The following is a 17,382-nucleotide window of genomic DNA, read 5'->3' on the forward strand; positions in this document are numbered from 1 at the left end:
TGGTAGGTTGACACGGAGAACTGGTGTTCACTTAGTAGAATGTGTACATGTCACATTTCTAAAATGCAAATAATTATGACACTCACCTTCCAACAATGAGCTGAGAGACAGCACTACAAACTGCAAAAAGCTGACTGGTAGGGGCGAACTCGATGCAACGATTGGTCTTTTCAGCTCCTTATTGTATGCAAGTAGTTTCTTGAATCTTAAGAACACGGAGGGAAATAAATCCTAATATGTATTATTTAATAGTGGATTTGCAAAAGGGAAATTTTGACCCAGCATCTCTGATTCTCCAGTACAGAGTTACAAAGGCTAACCAAAGTTGTAGATCAGGTTTTGGCCCTTATCAGGTTTTAATTTGCTGCCACCAGCAACTGGTTTTCTTTTACCTGTATAAAAGTGCACACTGAACTCCCTTCATAGGATTACACATTTGACACAACTAAATGTACGACGAACCAGTGTTACTTAGAATTTTGCTATTAAAATTAATTTGTTTTTTTAGCCTGGGTTGTTTCAAAAGGTAATAAGATATTTTTGTCTGTTGCACTGTTCATTTAAACACTGATGGATTTCTCTTCTGAAATTGGTGATTCAATGAAATCGTGTGTTAAACATTATGGGTAGCCTCATCAACTAAGGAGGAGAAATCTGATAGACTTCCTCTGCCTGACTGTAATCATCCAGCACCCCTTGTTTCATCAGTCTTGGCTGTGATGTATACCAGGGGAAAAGAAAAGAGATTTGCAATAAATATTTTCTAGGATTACAGCAGAGAAAAAGTTCAGAAGATAAAGTACTGAGCATGGGGTAATTGTCTATGCAACTACATTTAGACTAGAAGCAACACCTGCAGAAGAGGACAGAAGGAAAAAATAAAACTCCAACACAGTTCACAGGACATTGGAGAAATGAAAAATATGCAATTTTTAAACATATTCACTCAGTCACTTGATATATATTTTGAAATGAAACAAAAATCAACACAAACTGGATATAACTTTATATTTTTGGCAGAATTACAGAAAGTATCATAGTAGGTAGGCCTTTACATGCTGGTAAGTTACATTTCATTATGACAGACTGTAGAATCAGGATCCTATGAAATAATATTTATAGCAAAAACAAAAGTAGTTCTTTTTGTAGTGACAGAGAGAAGGATATTCTTATTGTAATATGGAGCCACGTGCCAAACGTCACTTCCTTCTCACATTTTCTCGGTTAACGCTAAGGATTCAACGTATGTATAATTGATTGTAAAATGCAATGTTTAAGTCACTTTCAGCAAAACAAAAACGATGGAAGTTAATTGTCAAAGGAAACAAATTCTCCAATGTGAACAATCATACTCCAAACCATATCTGCACAATCCGCAGATAACACGGTGTACAGCTGGATGAACACAGCAGGCCAAGCAGCAGAGGAGCAGGAAAGCTGACGTTTCCGGTCGAGACCCTTCTTCAGAATCTTCTGCACAATCCGCACCTTGGTTAACACAAATAAAAGCAGTGCCATATACTCACCGGCTTTATTATTCAAGGTCAAGCTATTAACTCTTGATGTTTTTTGTAAGTGAGTAGGCTGCGAAGTACGAGATTCACCTTCTTGTGTCATTAAAAGATTAAGAAAAATTGTGGTGAGAGAGATTCCACGAAATGTGTTCATAATGCATTATCTAGACAGCATATCTATTATAGCATCTCAAGTCTAAGCCTTTTGAAGTCGCATTCAGCTTGAATTGTCCAGTTGTACAATTTAAGACACATAAGTATCTGTATGCAGAACAACCTTTCACATGCTTGCTTATCAAGAACCCATTGACATCTGCCTTAAAAATATTCAGAACAGGTTGGAAGCAGAGCTCCAAAGACTCTCAATGTTCTCTAATATTCTGGGGAGCCAGGTTCAAGTCACGCTATGGCAGATGGTGGAATTTGAATTTAATTTAACAAATTGGAATTAAGAATCTACTGATGACCACAAAACTGAATGATTGTAATAAGTGCAGCCGGGTGGACCTCATAAAATACGAGTTCCCTGACTATACCAGGTTAAAACCCCCAAATCAGGGAACCCTGGCTGACAGGTATAAACAGGAGTGTCAGACATCCTGTCACTCTGAGAGCTGGCTTTGAGGGAGCTGGATCAGTGTCAAGGACTTCCCGTGTGTAAATAAAGGGTGACTTGGTAACGGGATACTGGCCACTGTGGAGTTATTTGGAACCATTGTTGATTGTTGGAAAAACCTTTAGGGAGGGAAATCTGCCATGCTCACCTGGTCTGGCCCACATGTGACTCCAGATCCCCAGCAATATGGCTGACTCTCAACTGTCCTGTGAAATGGCCTAGGCAAGTCACTTAGTTGTACCAATCACTGCGAAGTTTCAACAAAGGAATGAAACTGGACTGACCACCTGGAATCGAACTAGGCACCACTAAAAGTCAGAAACAGCCCTGTCGACCCTGCAAAGTCCTCCTTACTAACATCTGGGGGCTAGTGCCAGAAATGGGAGAGCTGCCTAACAGACTAGTAAAGAAACAGTCTAACATTGTCATACTCTCAGAATCATACCTTACAGACAATGTCTCAGACACTACTATTATCATCCCTGGTTATGTCCTGTCCTACCAGCAGGAAAGATCCAACAGAAAAATCAAAGTTAACATTTCAGGTCCAGTGAACCTTCCTCAGAACTAAGGAGTTGTCACCAGACCAGAAACATTAACTGATTTTTCTTCATAGATGCTGCCAAACCTGCTGAGCTTTTCCAGCAACTTCTGTTTTTGTTTCCAATATACAGCATTCGTATTTTTTTTAGCTGCTAGACTGGGTCTGCAGCAGGTGGTGAGGGAACCAACAAGAGGGAAAACATATTTGAAGTCATCTTTACCAACCTGCTGCAGATACATCTTTCTGTTACAATATCAGTAAGAGCGACAATCGAACAGTCCTTGTGGAGATGAACCCTCACATTTACATTGAGAATACCTTCCATTATGTTGTGAGGCATTATTAATGGGCTTAATGGGACAGACTTCAAACAGATCTAGCAACTCAAGACTGGGCATCCATGAGGCGCTGTGGGCCATCAACAGCAGCAGAATTGTTCACCAGCACAATCTGCACCTCATGGCCTGGCATACCTCCACTCAACCATTACCATCAAGCCAGGGGATCAACCCTGGTTCAATGGACAGTGCAGGAGGGCATGGCAGACACTGGGTATACCTAAAAATGAGATGTTAAGCTGGTGAAGCTGCTAAACAGGACTACTTGCATGCCAAATAGCAAAAAGCAACAAGTGATAGACAGAGCTAAGCGATCCCACAACCAACGGATCAGATCCAAGCTCTGCAGTCCTGCCACATCCAGTCGTGAATGGTGGTGGATGATTGAACAACTCACTGGAGGAGGAGGGTCCACAAATATCCCCATCCTCAATGATGGGTCAGCTCAACACATCAGTGCAAAAGATAAGGCTGAAGCATTTGCAGCAAACTTCAGCCAGAAGTACTGAATGGATGATTTATCTCTGCCTCCTCCAGTGGTCCCCAGCATCACAGATGCCAGTCTCCAGCCAATTTGATTCACTCCACATGATATCAAGAAACACCTGGAGGCACTGAATGCAGCAAAGGCTACAGGCCCTGTTAACATTCCAGCAGTAGTCCTGAAGACTTGTGTTCCAGAACATGCCACTCCCCTAACCAAGATGTTTCAGTATAGCCACAACACCAGCATCTATCTGACAATGTCGAAAAATACCCAGGTATGTCCTGTACACAAAAAGCTGGACGAATCCAACCTGGCCAATTACTGGCCCACCAGTCTACTCTCAATTGTCATAAAGCTGTTATCAATAGTGCTATCAAGCAGTATTTGCTCATCAATAGCCTTTTTTTAAAACATTGCCCAGAGGGCAGTTCAGAGTCAACCACATTGCTGTGAGGCTAAAGTCACATGTAGGCCAGATCAGATAAGAATGGCAGTTTCCTTCCCTAAAGAACATTAGTGAAGTAGGTGGTTTTTTCTGACAATTGCCAATGGATTCATGGTCTTCAGATATTTTATTGAATTCAATTTCCACCATCTGTTGTGGCGGGATTGGAATCCAGGTCCCCAGAATGTTATCTGTGGTCTCTGGGTTAGCAGTCCAGTGATAATATCACTAGGCCATCGCCTCCCCTATGATGCCCAGTGATGCCCAGTTTGGGTTTTGCCAAGGGCACTCAGCTCTTGATCTGATTACAGGCTCAGTTCAAAGAGCTGAACTCCAGAGGTGAGGTGAGAGTGACTGCCCTTGACATCAAGGTCATATTTGAGATTGTGTCAAAGCTGGAATCAATGAGAAACAGGGACAAACTTGCCTCTGAGAGTCATACCTGGCACAAAGAAAGATGATGGTGGTTGTTGGCAGTCATCTCAGTTCCAGGAATTTCTGCAGGGGGTCCTCAGGGTAGTGCTCGAGGCTTAGCCATCTTCAGCTGCTTCATCAATGACCTTCCCTCCAGCATAAGGTCAAAAGTGGGGATGTTTGCCAATGGTTGCACAATGTTCAACACAATTTGCAACTCTGTAGATGCTGAAGCAATTCAAGTTCAAATGCAATAAGATCTGGACAATATCCAGGCTTGAGCTAACAAGTGACAAGTAATATTCACACCACATAAATGCCAGGCAATGACCATCTTCAACAAGAGACATTCAAACCACTGCCCCTTGATTTTCAATAGTGTTATTATCATGGAGTCCCCCACTATCAAAATTCTGGGGGTTACCATTGTCCAGAAACTCTCCTAGTTTAGCCATATAAATACAGTGGCTATAAAAAACAAGTTAGAGGCTATGAATACTGCGGCGAGTAACTCACCTCTGACTCCCCTAGCGTGTCCATCATCTACAAGCCACAAGTCAGGAGTATGATGGAATACTCCCCACCTAAGTGAGCCCCAACAACATTTAAGAAGCTTGACACCATCCACCATCAAGCAGCCAACTTGATTGGCACCACATCCACAAATATCCACATCCTCTACTACCAAAGCACAGTAGCAGCAGCGTGTACTATCCACAAGATGCACTGCAGAAATTCACCAAAGATCTTTAGACAGCACCTTCCAAACCCATGACCAACTCCATTTTGTAGAACAAAAGCTGTAGATACATGGAAACACCACCACCTTAAAGTTCCCCAAGTCACTCGTCATCTTCACTTGAAAACATATTGCCGTTCTTCCATTGTTGATGGGTCAAAATCCTGGAACTTCCTCCCAAATGGCATTATGGGTCTACCTACAGCACATGGACTGCAATGATTTATGAAGGCAGCTCACCTCCACCTTCTCAAGGATGGACAACAACTGCTGGCCAGTCCGCGATGCCTGCATCTGATGAGTGAAAAACAAAATTTCAGAGACCATTCTTCAATACAGGTGGCAACAGTTTTGCAAAGACTCCCAACCCTCTGAGAAAAAAAAGGACAACCTCTTTTTTAGACAGTGACCCATAGTTCTAGATTCTCCCATAAAAGGAAACATCCTTTCCACACTCAAGATGTCAAGCTTCCCAAGGATCTCATGCGTTTCAAACAAATCACCTCTCAGTCTAAGAATACAATCCTAGCCTGTACAACCTTTCTTCATATGACAATTCTGGGGGTTATGTCCAATAAACCTGGACAAACTGCTTCCAATGTAATTATACTCTTCCTTAAATAAGGAGACCAATATTGTCCGTAGCACTCCAGATAAAATCTCACCAATGCCCTTTATGAGATTATCTTGACTATTTTTGTATTCCATTCCCTTTACATTAAACAATAACATTCTACCAGCTTTCCTAATTACTTACTGCACCTGCATACCAACCTCCTGTGATTCATGCACTGAGACAACCAGATGCATCTCACAGCACTAAAGTCATTCTTGCTTATAGAGTCATAGAGTCTACATATTCTTCTGCTGAAATGGACGTTTTCACATTTTCCCACAACGTACATAATTTGCCAGATCTTTGGCTACTTATTTCACCTGTCGATGTAATTTTGTGGCCTCCATATGTCCTCTTCATAATTACTTTGCTACTAATTTTTGTGTTGTCAGCCAATTTAAACAACCATATCTATACTTGCTGAACATATAATGGCACAAAGGCAGTAAGACTTTCATCTGCACTATATATCCTGGGAGCTACCATGGGAGTGATACACTAGAGAAGCCAGTTTACTGTCACCAAGTTCTGCAGGCCAAACCGGGAGACATATCCTCTCCAAACATGGCTGATGGAACCCGATGCAGGACAAAAGGTACAAAGCTGCTCACGCTTCTATCAAGGACATTGTGGAATGGACCAGACATCTTGAAGATGAGGATCTGATGCTTGGACCACGCCAACGGGCCCTGCAGTACAACTCAGCAAGGGTATCCATTATCATTGTAGCATGCCATACCATTAACAATTAGAGCTAACAAAGGGGGCAGGGATACAGAAGAAGTAGGTGATTGACTGCAATATCTCATGAAAGGAATGAGAATGAGTATCAGGGCATCGACTAGGAGGGACATGCAAGATAACGTGACAGAGCAAAATGTATCTTTGAATACAAGAAGCTAGGAAGAACTTAATTGTAACCTGCTTCCAGGAAGACAGTGCCACTTCTTTCAACATTGCAACATCTGATGAGACTGCACATCTCTTACGTAGGTACAACTTACCAGGTCTAATAGTGACAGGTTTATTTATAATTGACTGTCACCGATGCCACTTATTTGCCCTCACCAAACTTTTTCTTCCTCTCCCTCCAAATATGTCTAAATGCAGACCAAATTCCACAGCTGGGATGGAGGGAGCCAGCTCTGTGGTTGCCTGGAACACTTAGGTGGTAGTCCCTGGGGCTGTTTGGGCCTAGAAAGCCAAGTCCTACTGAGAGTCTGCTGCTGGGATATATACAGTGAATTACTTGCTGTTTCTATGCATGCCTGCATTTTTGGGAAGCTGTATATGACATTTTAAATATTTGATTTAAAAAAACAAATTTTGCCAACACTAACAGGTACTCAATCCCAGAGAAATGTCACTCAAATCTCAGCTCTTTAACGTCTTACTTAACTGACTCTTCATAGTTCTCTGCCTTGAACTGCTGCAATTTTATTGTTCCTTTCGGAGTCTGCTGACATGAACCTTTTCGAAGTCTAGTGGCCTAACCTCTTTACAGGTTTAAAAATTTGAAGATTTCTGTACAAATTCTCCTGGTGCGGAAACTTCACAAAATAAAATCACTCTGCCGGTGTAACTGAACTGACTTGATTCTGCCACTGGGAGGAAATTGTTCTCCCTTCTGAACTCCTGATCCTACTGAAGTCAAAACAAAACTAATAACCCTGATCTATTTCTACATCTTTCATAAACTCCCACTATTGCTAATGTCTCGGAGGGTGGAGGAGGAGTTTTGCTGAGAAATCCATGGGATCACATTTGCTATTTGAAGTATTTTGTGGGGTGTTTGACCATGGTTTGTCTGTTACCCACATTTGGCTTGTGTTAAGTTTAGGACATCAGAATACAAGTCATACCTACCTCTGCACAGTGTAAACATTTTTCTGTCAAAAATCTTTGCATATTTGTATGGGTAAGATGTGCTCAGTGAGTGAGTAGAGAATGAGAATGCAGGAAGGGTTCATAGGTTAGGAGGATAGGTGCATACAACAGAGAAAGTTGTAGTCCATGAACTTCGGTGAGAGCTGTGTGGACTGGTAGGGTTAGCATCAGCGGTGGCCCTGCAAGGGTGAAGTAACAGAAATAAGATAGAGATTTGCTGTAGCAGAGCACAAAAGATTACTAGCCTATTTTCTGCACTACTGTGCATTACGTTTCACCCAGGGCACAGCACTAACTCAGGTTGGTCTCCCAGTCCATGCTGTTGAGTCAGTTGTAATGTCCTCTTCTGGCAGTCAGTAGGATAAAGAACTGACCTCTTCTCCTCCATCCTATCCACCAGCACCTCCAGGTTCCTGTCAGGACAGCAACTTCCCCTGCTGGACCTTGACCTCAACTATAAATTGAGGAGCAACAAAGTGAGAATCTAGCTTGTGGCGTCTAAAGTGGTGCGTACATTTTAAGCAGATTTAATTATGTCACTAGCGATGTGAACACTGGAAGGTCCTGGCAGTGGCAAGCACTTTGTCTCAACTAATTCAAAATAGGAACATTCAGAATTTTAGTTGTAATAAAATAGTTATTCTCTGTTGATGAAAGAAACCTGGCTGAACTGTTTTAATACAAAACAAGATGTGAACCTTCAGTCTATACAATTGGCCATATCATCACCCAGTTCACATTTAAAATTGGTTATGTCCAGCGGAGTAGGACTATAAAGCAACTGGTGCACCTCTCCAACCCGAGTTGAATAAAGAACCACTTACAGTGGAATCAGTCATTTTGCTACAGGTGAAGTGACAAATTAGATCTAATTTTAATGTCTTCTACTGAAGAGAGGTTACTCAACTATATTTAATATTTGTGTTGGCCCTAACAGATTGCTATCCTATTCTCTGCTAAGGAGGAAAAGAAATTCAAAATCAAACTAGATCACTTTGATACTGGATACCTTGGCATATCAGCCAGAAATTTGAAAAACAAAATTAAAATACCAGGAAAAATGTAACAAAATTCTGATGTAAATTAAGTTGTTCAGGTAACAAGATTATGCTTTTCCACAGTAGAGAATCGATTATTGCATTGACATGAACATTTAGTGTATTGTCTTGTATTGTGCTTAAAATAAATTTCACATCACTCCAGTTGAAAACACAGGATACTAATGCACTTCAGATTAAGTTACATTTCATAGTTTCATCCTCGCCATCACAATCCATACTGCCAGCAAAAGACATTCATCAAACTCTGGACAAGAACTCTGTCCAAAATCTTTACTTATTTATCTACAGAACAAAACGTAGTGTTTTATAAGAATTCTCAGGTTAAGAAGGCAATCGTATTTTTGTTTGGTGATTTACACTTCCCCAACCCTTCAATTTATGATTAGCTCTTAACACACTGAAACATAGATGCAAATCAACTCAGAAAAATTTAAAATTTCTACAAGACATTTAAACAGGCCTTAACATAATAATTTATATCATTCAAACAAGGGGATTTAAAAAAATACATCTTGTGTCAGATAAGCAAATACTCAAAACAAAGAAAATATGAATTTCAGAAAAGTTAGCTAACAATGCAGGTTTTAAGAATTGTGCAGTTGATTACGGGGAATTTCAATGTAACAACTGAAAGTGACAACTCATATTTATTTACTAAAACTCAACTCAAATGTATTTTTCACAAAAGAACCTCCTTGAATGGGGAAGGTACAACAGGTGTACAAGATAAAAATCTATCTTTACAGCCAAATTCTATATTTACTACCCATGTTCCATGTCAGTTTATTGACAATTTTAATTTCACAAATAAAACAAAGTTACAGCACAAATTTAACTTAAAATTTCTCTTTCATTTAAATAAATTTATATATCCAGTTTACATATCCACATTTGCCATTTGCATTGTCTTTGGTTTTACCTTTGTATCAACTGATTCACATTCATTTAATCTTGTAACAGGATTTATTCTAATCCTGTGAAAAACCTATTAACCTCTGGTATTTTGTCATTATTATACTGCAATACTAGCTTTGCACCAGCCCCTATTTTAAATGATTCAGACCAACACCGTATCTATACCACTGAAGAAGTGAAAAGAAAGCAGGGCACTGGATATGAAAGCATAGTTGTTTACTAGTTTGGGAACCATACATTAGAAAGGATAATGGAGGTGTAGAAAAGACCTAACATACATTCCCTAGAAATCCAGGGACAAGCAGAGAGATTCATGGGAAATGTATAAAATTACAGACCAATATCAGATGGCAATAAGTGAATTAATTAGCCATTAATGCTAGAAAGCAGTGAAACAAAGAACATATTTAAAGACTTTTTTCACGCAAAGGATTCTTAGAATTTGGAATACGTTACTGCAAGTGTGTATTGAAACTGATTCAAACATACTATTTAAAAGCAAGTTAGAATATTAAAAAAGAACAGGAAGTTTACAGAAGATAAGCCCAGCATGAAATTAGCACTGGAAGCATAATGGGCTACAAAGGTCTCCCTCAGTTGGTATATTTCTATGATTTTGTACACTCAGTTATGTGCACTATTTTCTTCATGCTGAAATAGCTATTAAAATTTTAATACTCCATGAGGAGCTAATAGTTTTACTAGCTTTTACATTATTGCCTTAAACTTATCAATCAGCAAGAACTTTTTCAAACTAAAGGCAATGTATACAATGCTTAGAAAGAGAATGTCACCATCAGGAATATTTAGCTGATGGATCAGGATTTCCAAAAGTTCTGCTCTAATGAGTGCTGCCTGCAATTCTTGTCTCGCCCTGAACATTTCTCCTGAAAGGGAGAGCTGGAAAGAATCCATAGTGCTTTCAAGAGCAACCACATTCAAAGGAGTTCCCAATGTTGAAGCATGCATGTGTGTCAAGGTTAGATGAAGTGGAACAGGCAAAATCACTGTACATGGTAACAATGACATCATCCCACCAGTCCTGCTACTTCTAATGAAGGATTGGAGTCTTGGAGGGCAGGAGTGGAATAAAGTTGCACAGGAACTGCTGTTCCCACTTTCACTACATAGAAAAAAATGAATCAGAGCAGTTCTTCTGGTCTGGAGATGGCCAGGGCCTATTATTAAACTTCTTACAGCTCGCTGGAGAAGCAGACCAGAACTCAGTGTTTGCTCATTTATTCTCAAAAAAGAGATATTATAAATGTAGACTCTGTAACTCCCAAACCTACCACAGTGACCTTATCACCATGAACTGATAAACAAGTTAAACAATTAACTATCCCTTAAAGGATCACTGTTAAAATAAATTGAAAGGAATCTTTAATTACAAAGTCATTATTCCGAGTGATAATGCAAAACCCAGCAAAACCCACAGGTTGTTCAGGGCCTCAAGTATACCAGCAGAAACTCTGCTCCCTCTCCAAGAGCACCCAGTCACAAATGCAACTACAAAAGGGAGGCAGACACCCTCGTCAAACAATCTCAATATCTCTTTAATGCTCCTTTAAGTGCCAATAAACCAATTAAACAAAACTAACTTGTGGCAGCCACCCTCAGAAGGGACATTAGAACAAAAATTAAAATTAAAATTGCGAAGCTGCAAATTGGAATTAAACTTTGATGCAGGGTATGGGAGAGAGATGATGCATACCCTATAGTACTCACTCATTGTGAAAAGCGTCAAGCATACCAGTGGATACCTGGCTCTGGAAAAAACTAGGAAAGGGGCAGGAAGCCATGTTGAACAATCCCAGTGTCTCTTTATACTGTTTTGAGTAGAACAATGAAACAAGTACACTAATGAAGTGTGTCTTTATATCTGCACAAGTCATCATGCAATGAGTGTCCCTAATGACCATCACCCGCACATGCAAACATAATTTATAGAGCCAATAACCACATCTTTTGTATGAGAATGGTCATAGGTACCTTCAAACAGTTGTATAATTCTACTGGAAACAAACAGAAATTTCTGGAAAAGCTCAGTAGGTCTGGCACCAAATGTGAAGGGAAATCAGAGTTAGCGTTTCAGGTCGAGTGGCCCTTCCTCAGAACTGATGGTAGCTAGGAAAATGTTGGTTTTGTAAGCAGAAGATAGGGTAGGGGGAAGAGGATACGGAGTAAACAAAAGGTGTGACAGAGTCCAAAACAACTGGCACTATTTCAGGTTTGGTGCTTTAACAATAAACGGATGGAAGTTACTTATGTTAACAGCCAGACTTTGTTTTGATCATGCTATCTGTACTAACTGCTGAATTACATGACCAAACTATATTAGTATATATTTCATAAAGACGAACTTGTACCTCAAACAATGTGTTCAAATTTGTACAATAAATTATAGACATGATGATAATCAATTAAAACTGCATTAGAACCAATGCTGCCAAGGCTTCTTAGTCAATTTCGCCCTTCTTCCGCTAACAGGGGCTCATGCAAGGATACAGTTACACAGAGGATAGGCTGCTTTCTGGTACATTGCGCATAAGAAGGTATGGGTGGTGCAGATTTGCAGGCTAATCAATAGCAGATGGTTTTACTGCCAAGCACGATTCCCACTTTCACTACATAGAAAAAATGAGTCAGAGCAGCTCTTCTGCTCTGGAAATGGCCAGGGCCTATTATTAAACTTCTTACAGCTCGCTGGAGAAGCAGACCAGAACTCAGGTGTTTGCTCATTTATTCTCAAAAAAGAGATATTACAAATGCACAATCACAACCATACACTTCCCAGTAGGGATCACGGGATAAAAAAAAAAATCAGAAAAAAAACCTAGCTGTTTTGCTCCTCACCATTTATCCATGATGGCTAGGTCTAATTTTGGTTCAGAGTTACATTTGAGGCTAAGACTTGCTAGAAGAGGTCAGAGGCTGGGAATTTCGGGGCGAGTAACTTATCTCCTTTCTCCCCACCCCCTTCCACCTTCTACAACACAGGATTCAGGAGCTTGACTGAATACTCTCCACACTTGCCTGGATGGGTGGCGTTCCAACAGAACACAAGATGCTTGACAACATACAGGACAAGGCAGCCTGTTTAATCGGTACCTGATCGACCTCCTTAAATATTCACTCCAATCATCGCAGATACAACAGGAATGTTTATCATCTACAAAATACATGTAGGAAAACATCAAGCTTTCTTTTACACCAACTTACAAACCCATGACCTCTACAACCTAAGAGTAAGGGTAGCAGATATATGGAAACACTTTTACTTGCAAGTTCCCCTCTAAATCACATTCTAACTTAGAAATAATTGTTATTGCTTTCTTATCCCTGGGTCAAATTCTGGAACAAGTCTAACTACCTTGGTGCACCTAGATCACGAGGACCACGTGGAAAAATTGCCTAATGTGACAAAATCTACTGCCGTTGTTTTTTTTTTTAGAAGAAGGTACATTTGCAAGATCAGAAGAAATACTGGGTTTTTTAAAACAACTCTGGATATAACAACCAAAACGGCACCAGAAGAAGACTAAAGGGGCATTTAATACTTCCTAGGGAATTTTGGTCCTTCTTTAATTTGCAATTATTTAGAACTGACAACATTTTTTCTCTTTTCTCATGAGGGAGTAGAGGTTCCATTTGGGATTATACAGTTTAAGGTCAGAGGTTATTGCTAAAATTTGGGGATAAAGAAATAACATCAGATTATACCACATTACAAAATTACTTATTTTAGGGAACAAGGCAAAATTATTGGTGTTGATAAATGATCATATAATGGATTTAAGGCCTCATTTCAATACAACAATTCACATTCATTTAATGATGATAATTATATTGTTTTCTGCTGGCTGATTTATATAAAAATAAGAAAGTGGTCGTAATTGGTGTTCACTTTCAAACGTTTACTGAATTGGATTGAGTTTCCTGTCTTGACAATTTCAAATATCTTTCATGATTGACCTAATTAATATCTGAATTGATTTTTTTTCAACATATCATGATGATTTGGGTAGGAGAGATTTTTTGATACATTAATTCCTAATTTAGCCATAGAAACCTGTTTTCATTTGAAAAAAATAAAAATTAAAAATACATTCAGTCAGCTAATTGCAAATGAATGAAATGTTAAATGTCTGTTTTTGCAAGTAGCAATGATGAATAAAGACAAGTTCCATCATGTTGCATCGTGGGCAAATAACCTACTCAATTCTCAGTGACTGGCTTTCAGTTCTTGTCTGAAACGTGGTGTTGAGGGAATGGAGAAATTATGCGAAAGATGTTTAGTGCATTAAGCTTTGATTTTTATTTTTTCAAATGAAAACAGATTTCTATGGCTAAGTTTGGAATTCATGTATCAAAAAATCTCTCCCACCCAAATCATGATGATATGCTGAAAAATAAATCAATTCAGATATTCATTAGGTCAATCATGAAAGCAATCTGAAATTGTCAAGATAGGAAACTCAATCCAATTCAATAAACGTTTGAAAGTGAACAGCAATTATGACCACTTTCTTATTTTTATATTAAATCAGCCAGCAGAAAACAAACAAAAAAAAAAATCAGAAGTCATGTTACACTAGCTACTTTGGTCAATTTCTGTTTAAAAATTGCTGCAGCTAGAGATATGAGGAATTGATGCACAACTGTTTGAAACCAAAGCAATGAGAAGAGCTGCAATTAGAAATAACAAGGTGTAGAGCTGGATGAACACAGCAGGCCAAGCAGCATCATATGAGCAGGAAGGCTGACGTTTCGGGCCTAGACAAGTTTTCTCTATTGTATCCAGTTGGCTGAGAAGTTCAGCACTTATCACCTCCTTATGCTTAGAGGTGGATAAGAGGTGAGTTACGTATGTTTGCAACAGACTAAAAGAGAAAGATTTCAATGCCTGTGACATGCAAAATAGTCCGTCCCCGCCTCCCTAACTTGTCCTTCCTTCCACCTATCCCCTCCTCCCACCTCAAGCCCCACCCCCATCTCCTACCTACTAGCCTCATCCCGCCCCCTTGACCTGTCCGTCCTCCCTGGACTGACCTATCTCCTCCCTAACTCCCCACCTATGCTCACCTTCACTGGCTCCAACCCCGCCTCTTTGACCTGTCTGTCTCCTCTCCACCTATCTTCTCCTTTATCCATCTTCTATCCGCCTCCCCCTCTCTCCCTATTTATTTCAGAACCCCCTTCCCCTCCCCCATTTCTGAAGGAGGGTCTAGGCCCGAAACATCAGCTTTCCTGTTCCTCTGATGCTGCTTGGACTGCTGTGTTCATCCAGCTCTACACCTTGTTATCTCAATTATTATTGAACTTGCTCAACATGTTCAGCTATAATGAACCAAACAAATAATGAAACAATATTTGATTTTCACCAATGATCCTACATCTTAAACAGTACCTTATGATATTTAACATGCAGGTAAATTGACATTTTTATGTAATGTATGTTTTATAGTCCACAGACCATTAAAATGGATTCACTTAAACCAAATCTGATAAGCAAATAACTGGATTTAAAGGACTTCCTAATTTACATACTCGATTGCATGTTAACATTACATTTCAGAATTGCATACATTACGTAGACATAACAGAGTCCTGTTTAAATGATATCTATGTTGTATGTTGTGCTAAAACTAGCACCAGTAAGTGCAAGGAAAAGAGCAAAATGCATACAAAGACTGGTTGACTTACAAGAATGAGAATTTCAGTACTTCCTGTTGGAGAATTAAAAGCTTTTTAATGTTAAAACTTTCAAATTTGTCTGTTATTGGCAATACTCAAGTGTTTTTGTAAGTCACAACTGTAGCAATACTACGTTTGCCCCTTTGATCACGCATTCGCCATTCTCATCTCCAGTCCACAGTGCAAATACAGAAAGGATTTAGTTCAATGACCACAATAGCCTTGCCATTTTCCAAAATAAAAAGGCAGCATTTTGTAACTGTAAACCGTAACATTGAAAGCTACAAGCAAAACAGCAACATGCCATGCCACAGAACATGTTTACTATTTATTAGCTTCCACATTAGCCAAACACTAAACAGAAGAAAGTATAGTGCAGGGCTTTGGCTAACATCTTTGTGCATATAATTGGCCTATATGATAAATATTCAGGAAATGCACTCCACTACTGCAGAAATGTAGACATTGGCACAGTGATTGCTCGTGGCAGTTCAACTTTTTGGAGATTATTAACAGCAAATTTCTGTTCTCATTCATTGCAGAATATTTTCACATCTTTCTTCACTGTTTCAACTGCTGTATTCGTTTTCCACAGCCACTTTGCTAAACATGTAAGGACACCAAATCTTGAAAAATATTCATCTTTCACATGAATTAATTAAAACCTATTGAATTAAAGAACTGCATAAGACAAACAAAACTCTACTTCTAAAACATTTAGTAATTTAAAGCCAAGAATATTTCTCACATCCCCAGAAACCACTCGCGTATTTCTGAGTTTGATTAAACCTTATTTAAAGCATTATTTTGGGCAAATGGTTCATATCAAATATACATGTTAATTAAACCTTTAGTTATACACATCAGTTTCTCTGACAGATTGCCAGTCTTACAGTAAGGCAACAAGTCCCAAAAATAAAGCTTGATTTTACTATGCAAAAAATACACTCTTACTATTAAAGTCTGCAGTTATTGATAAAGTAAAGTTTGTGCATTTCATGTCAGAGAAGCTCTGTAGCCAAGTTGGGTACTTACTTTCCAATGAAATATATTCTAATCAAATCTATGCCAAGTCTAGGGTAAGCCCTAGAAGATTTGTTGGCATATCCAGATAGGCTTGCAGGAATGGCTAAAAGTACAATAAGCAACTCTTTGGAATAAAGGGTTCTTTCCCCTGTGATTAGCAAAAGCACCTTCTTCCAGGCTGCACAGCTTCCTCAGAAGAATGAACAACATTAGGAACCACACCACTTTTAACACCTTCCCACCCTTCCTGGATGGATATGTTGCCTTTTTTCAGCAGCTCGTATATCTCTCGGGTCAGAATGGTGAAAGATTCCTCCACGTTCATCGAATCTTTTGCAGATGTCTCTATGTATTTCATACCAGATACAGCTGCAAGTTTCTCTGCCTCTTCCTTTGAGACTTTCCTTTGGGTCACCAAGTCACTTTTGTGTCCTACAAGCAGGAATATGATTCGATATGGCTGGACGTGCATTTTTGCTTCTTCCAACCAGTCACGCACGTGTTCAAAAGATCTACGATTTGTGATATCAAACACAAGCAACCCACCAACTGAATTACGGTAGTAGGAACGGGTTATGGACCTGAGATTGGAAAAAAAAAAAAGAGGTGTCAAAAAACAATTTTTCCTTTTAGAACCAGTGATCAATTACTTTAAAATTATTTTAGTGACAACACTTTACTTCTCGCTGTCAACGCAAAGTTACATGGTAAACCCCTCAAAAAAAAACTCCATTAGCTAATGCTAAAAGTCCCTTATAAAAATAGTGCAAACACTCCATATAAAAACACTGTCTAGAGTTAGTTTTGATCTCAATCAGAAATCTCTTGATGCAGTTCTGAGGTTTCTAACAGCTGCCTTTCACCCAAGTGCCACAGATAACTGGAAGAACTCTCATAGGAATTCACTTCCATTATGTTCAGCACCATCCAAACCATGAATGTACACAGAAACATAGAAAACAGGAGAAGTAAGCCATTCGACCCTTTGGCCATTCAAAGTAATCATGACTGAACATTCAACTCCGTATTCTATTCTTGCTCTCTCTCCTCACCCTTTGAGATAGTAAGAACTGCCATTGCTGG

General features: G+C 39.3%; 1 protein-coding gene across 1 annotated transcript in view; it reads right to left on the reverse strand.

The window, feature by feature from the left end:
• Positions 1-15,308: 15,308 nt before the first annotated feature.
• LOC109927221 (ras-related protein Rab-39A) overlaps positions 15,309-17,382 on the reverse strand; it is a 14,128-nt gene continuing 12,054 nt past the window's right edge. The window contains exon 2 of the mRNA XM_020527174.2: positions 15,309-16,880. Coding sequence (XP_020382763.1) covers positions 16,454-16,880 — 427 coding nt within the window. The 3' untranslated portion in view covers positions 15,309-16,453. The remainder of the gene's footprint in view (positions 16,881-17,382) is intronic.

The sequence above is a fragment of the Rhincodon typus genome, chromosome 6, assembly GCF_021869965.1.
Source record: "Rhincodon typus isolate 14 chromosome 6, sRhiTyp1.1, whole genome shotgun sequence".
Classification (NCBI taxonomy): domain Eukaryota; kingdom Metazoa; phylum Chordata; class Chondrichthyes; order Orectolobiformes; family Rhincodontidae; genus Rhincodon; species Rhincodon typus.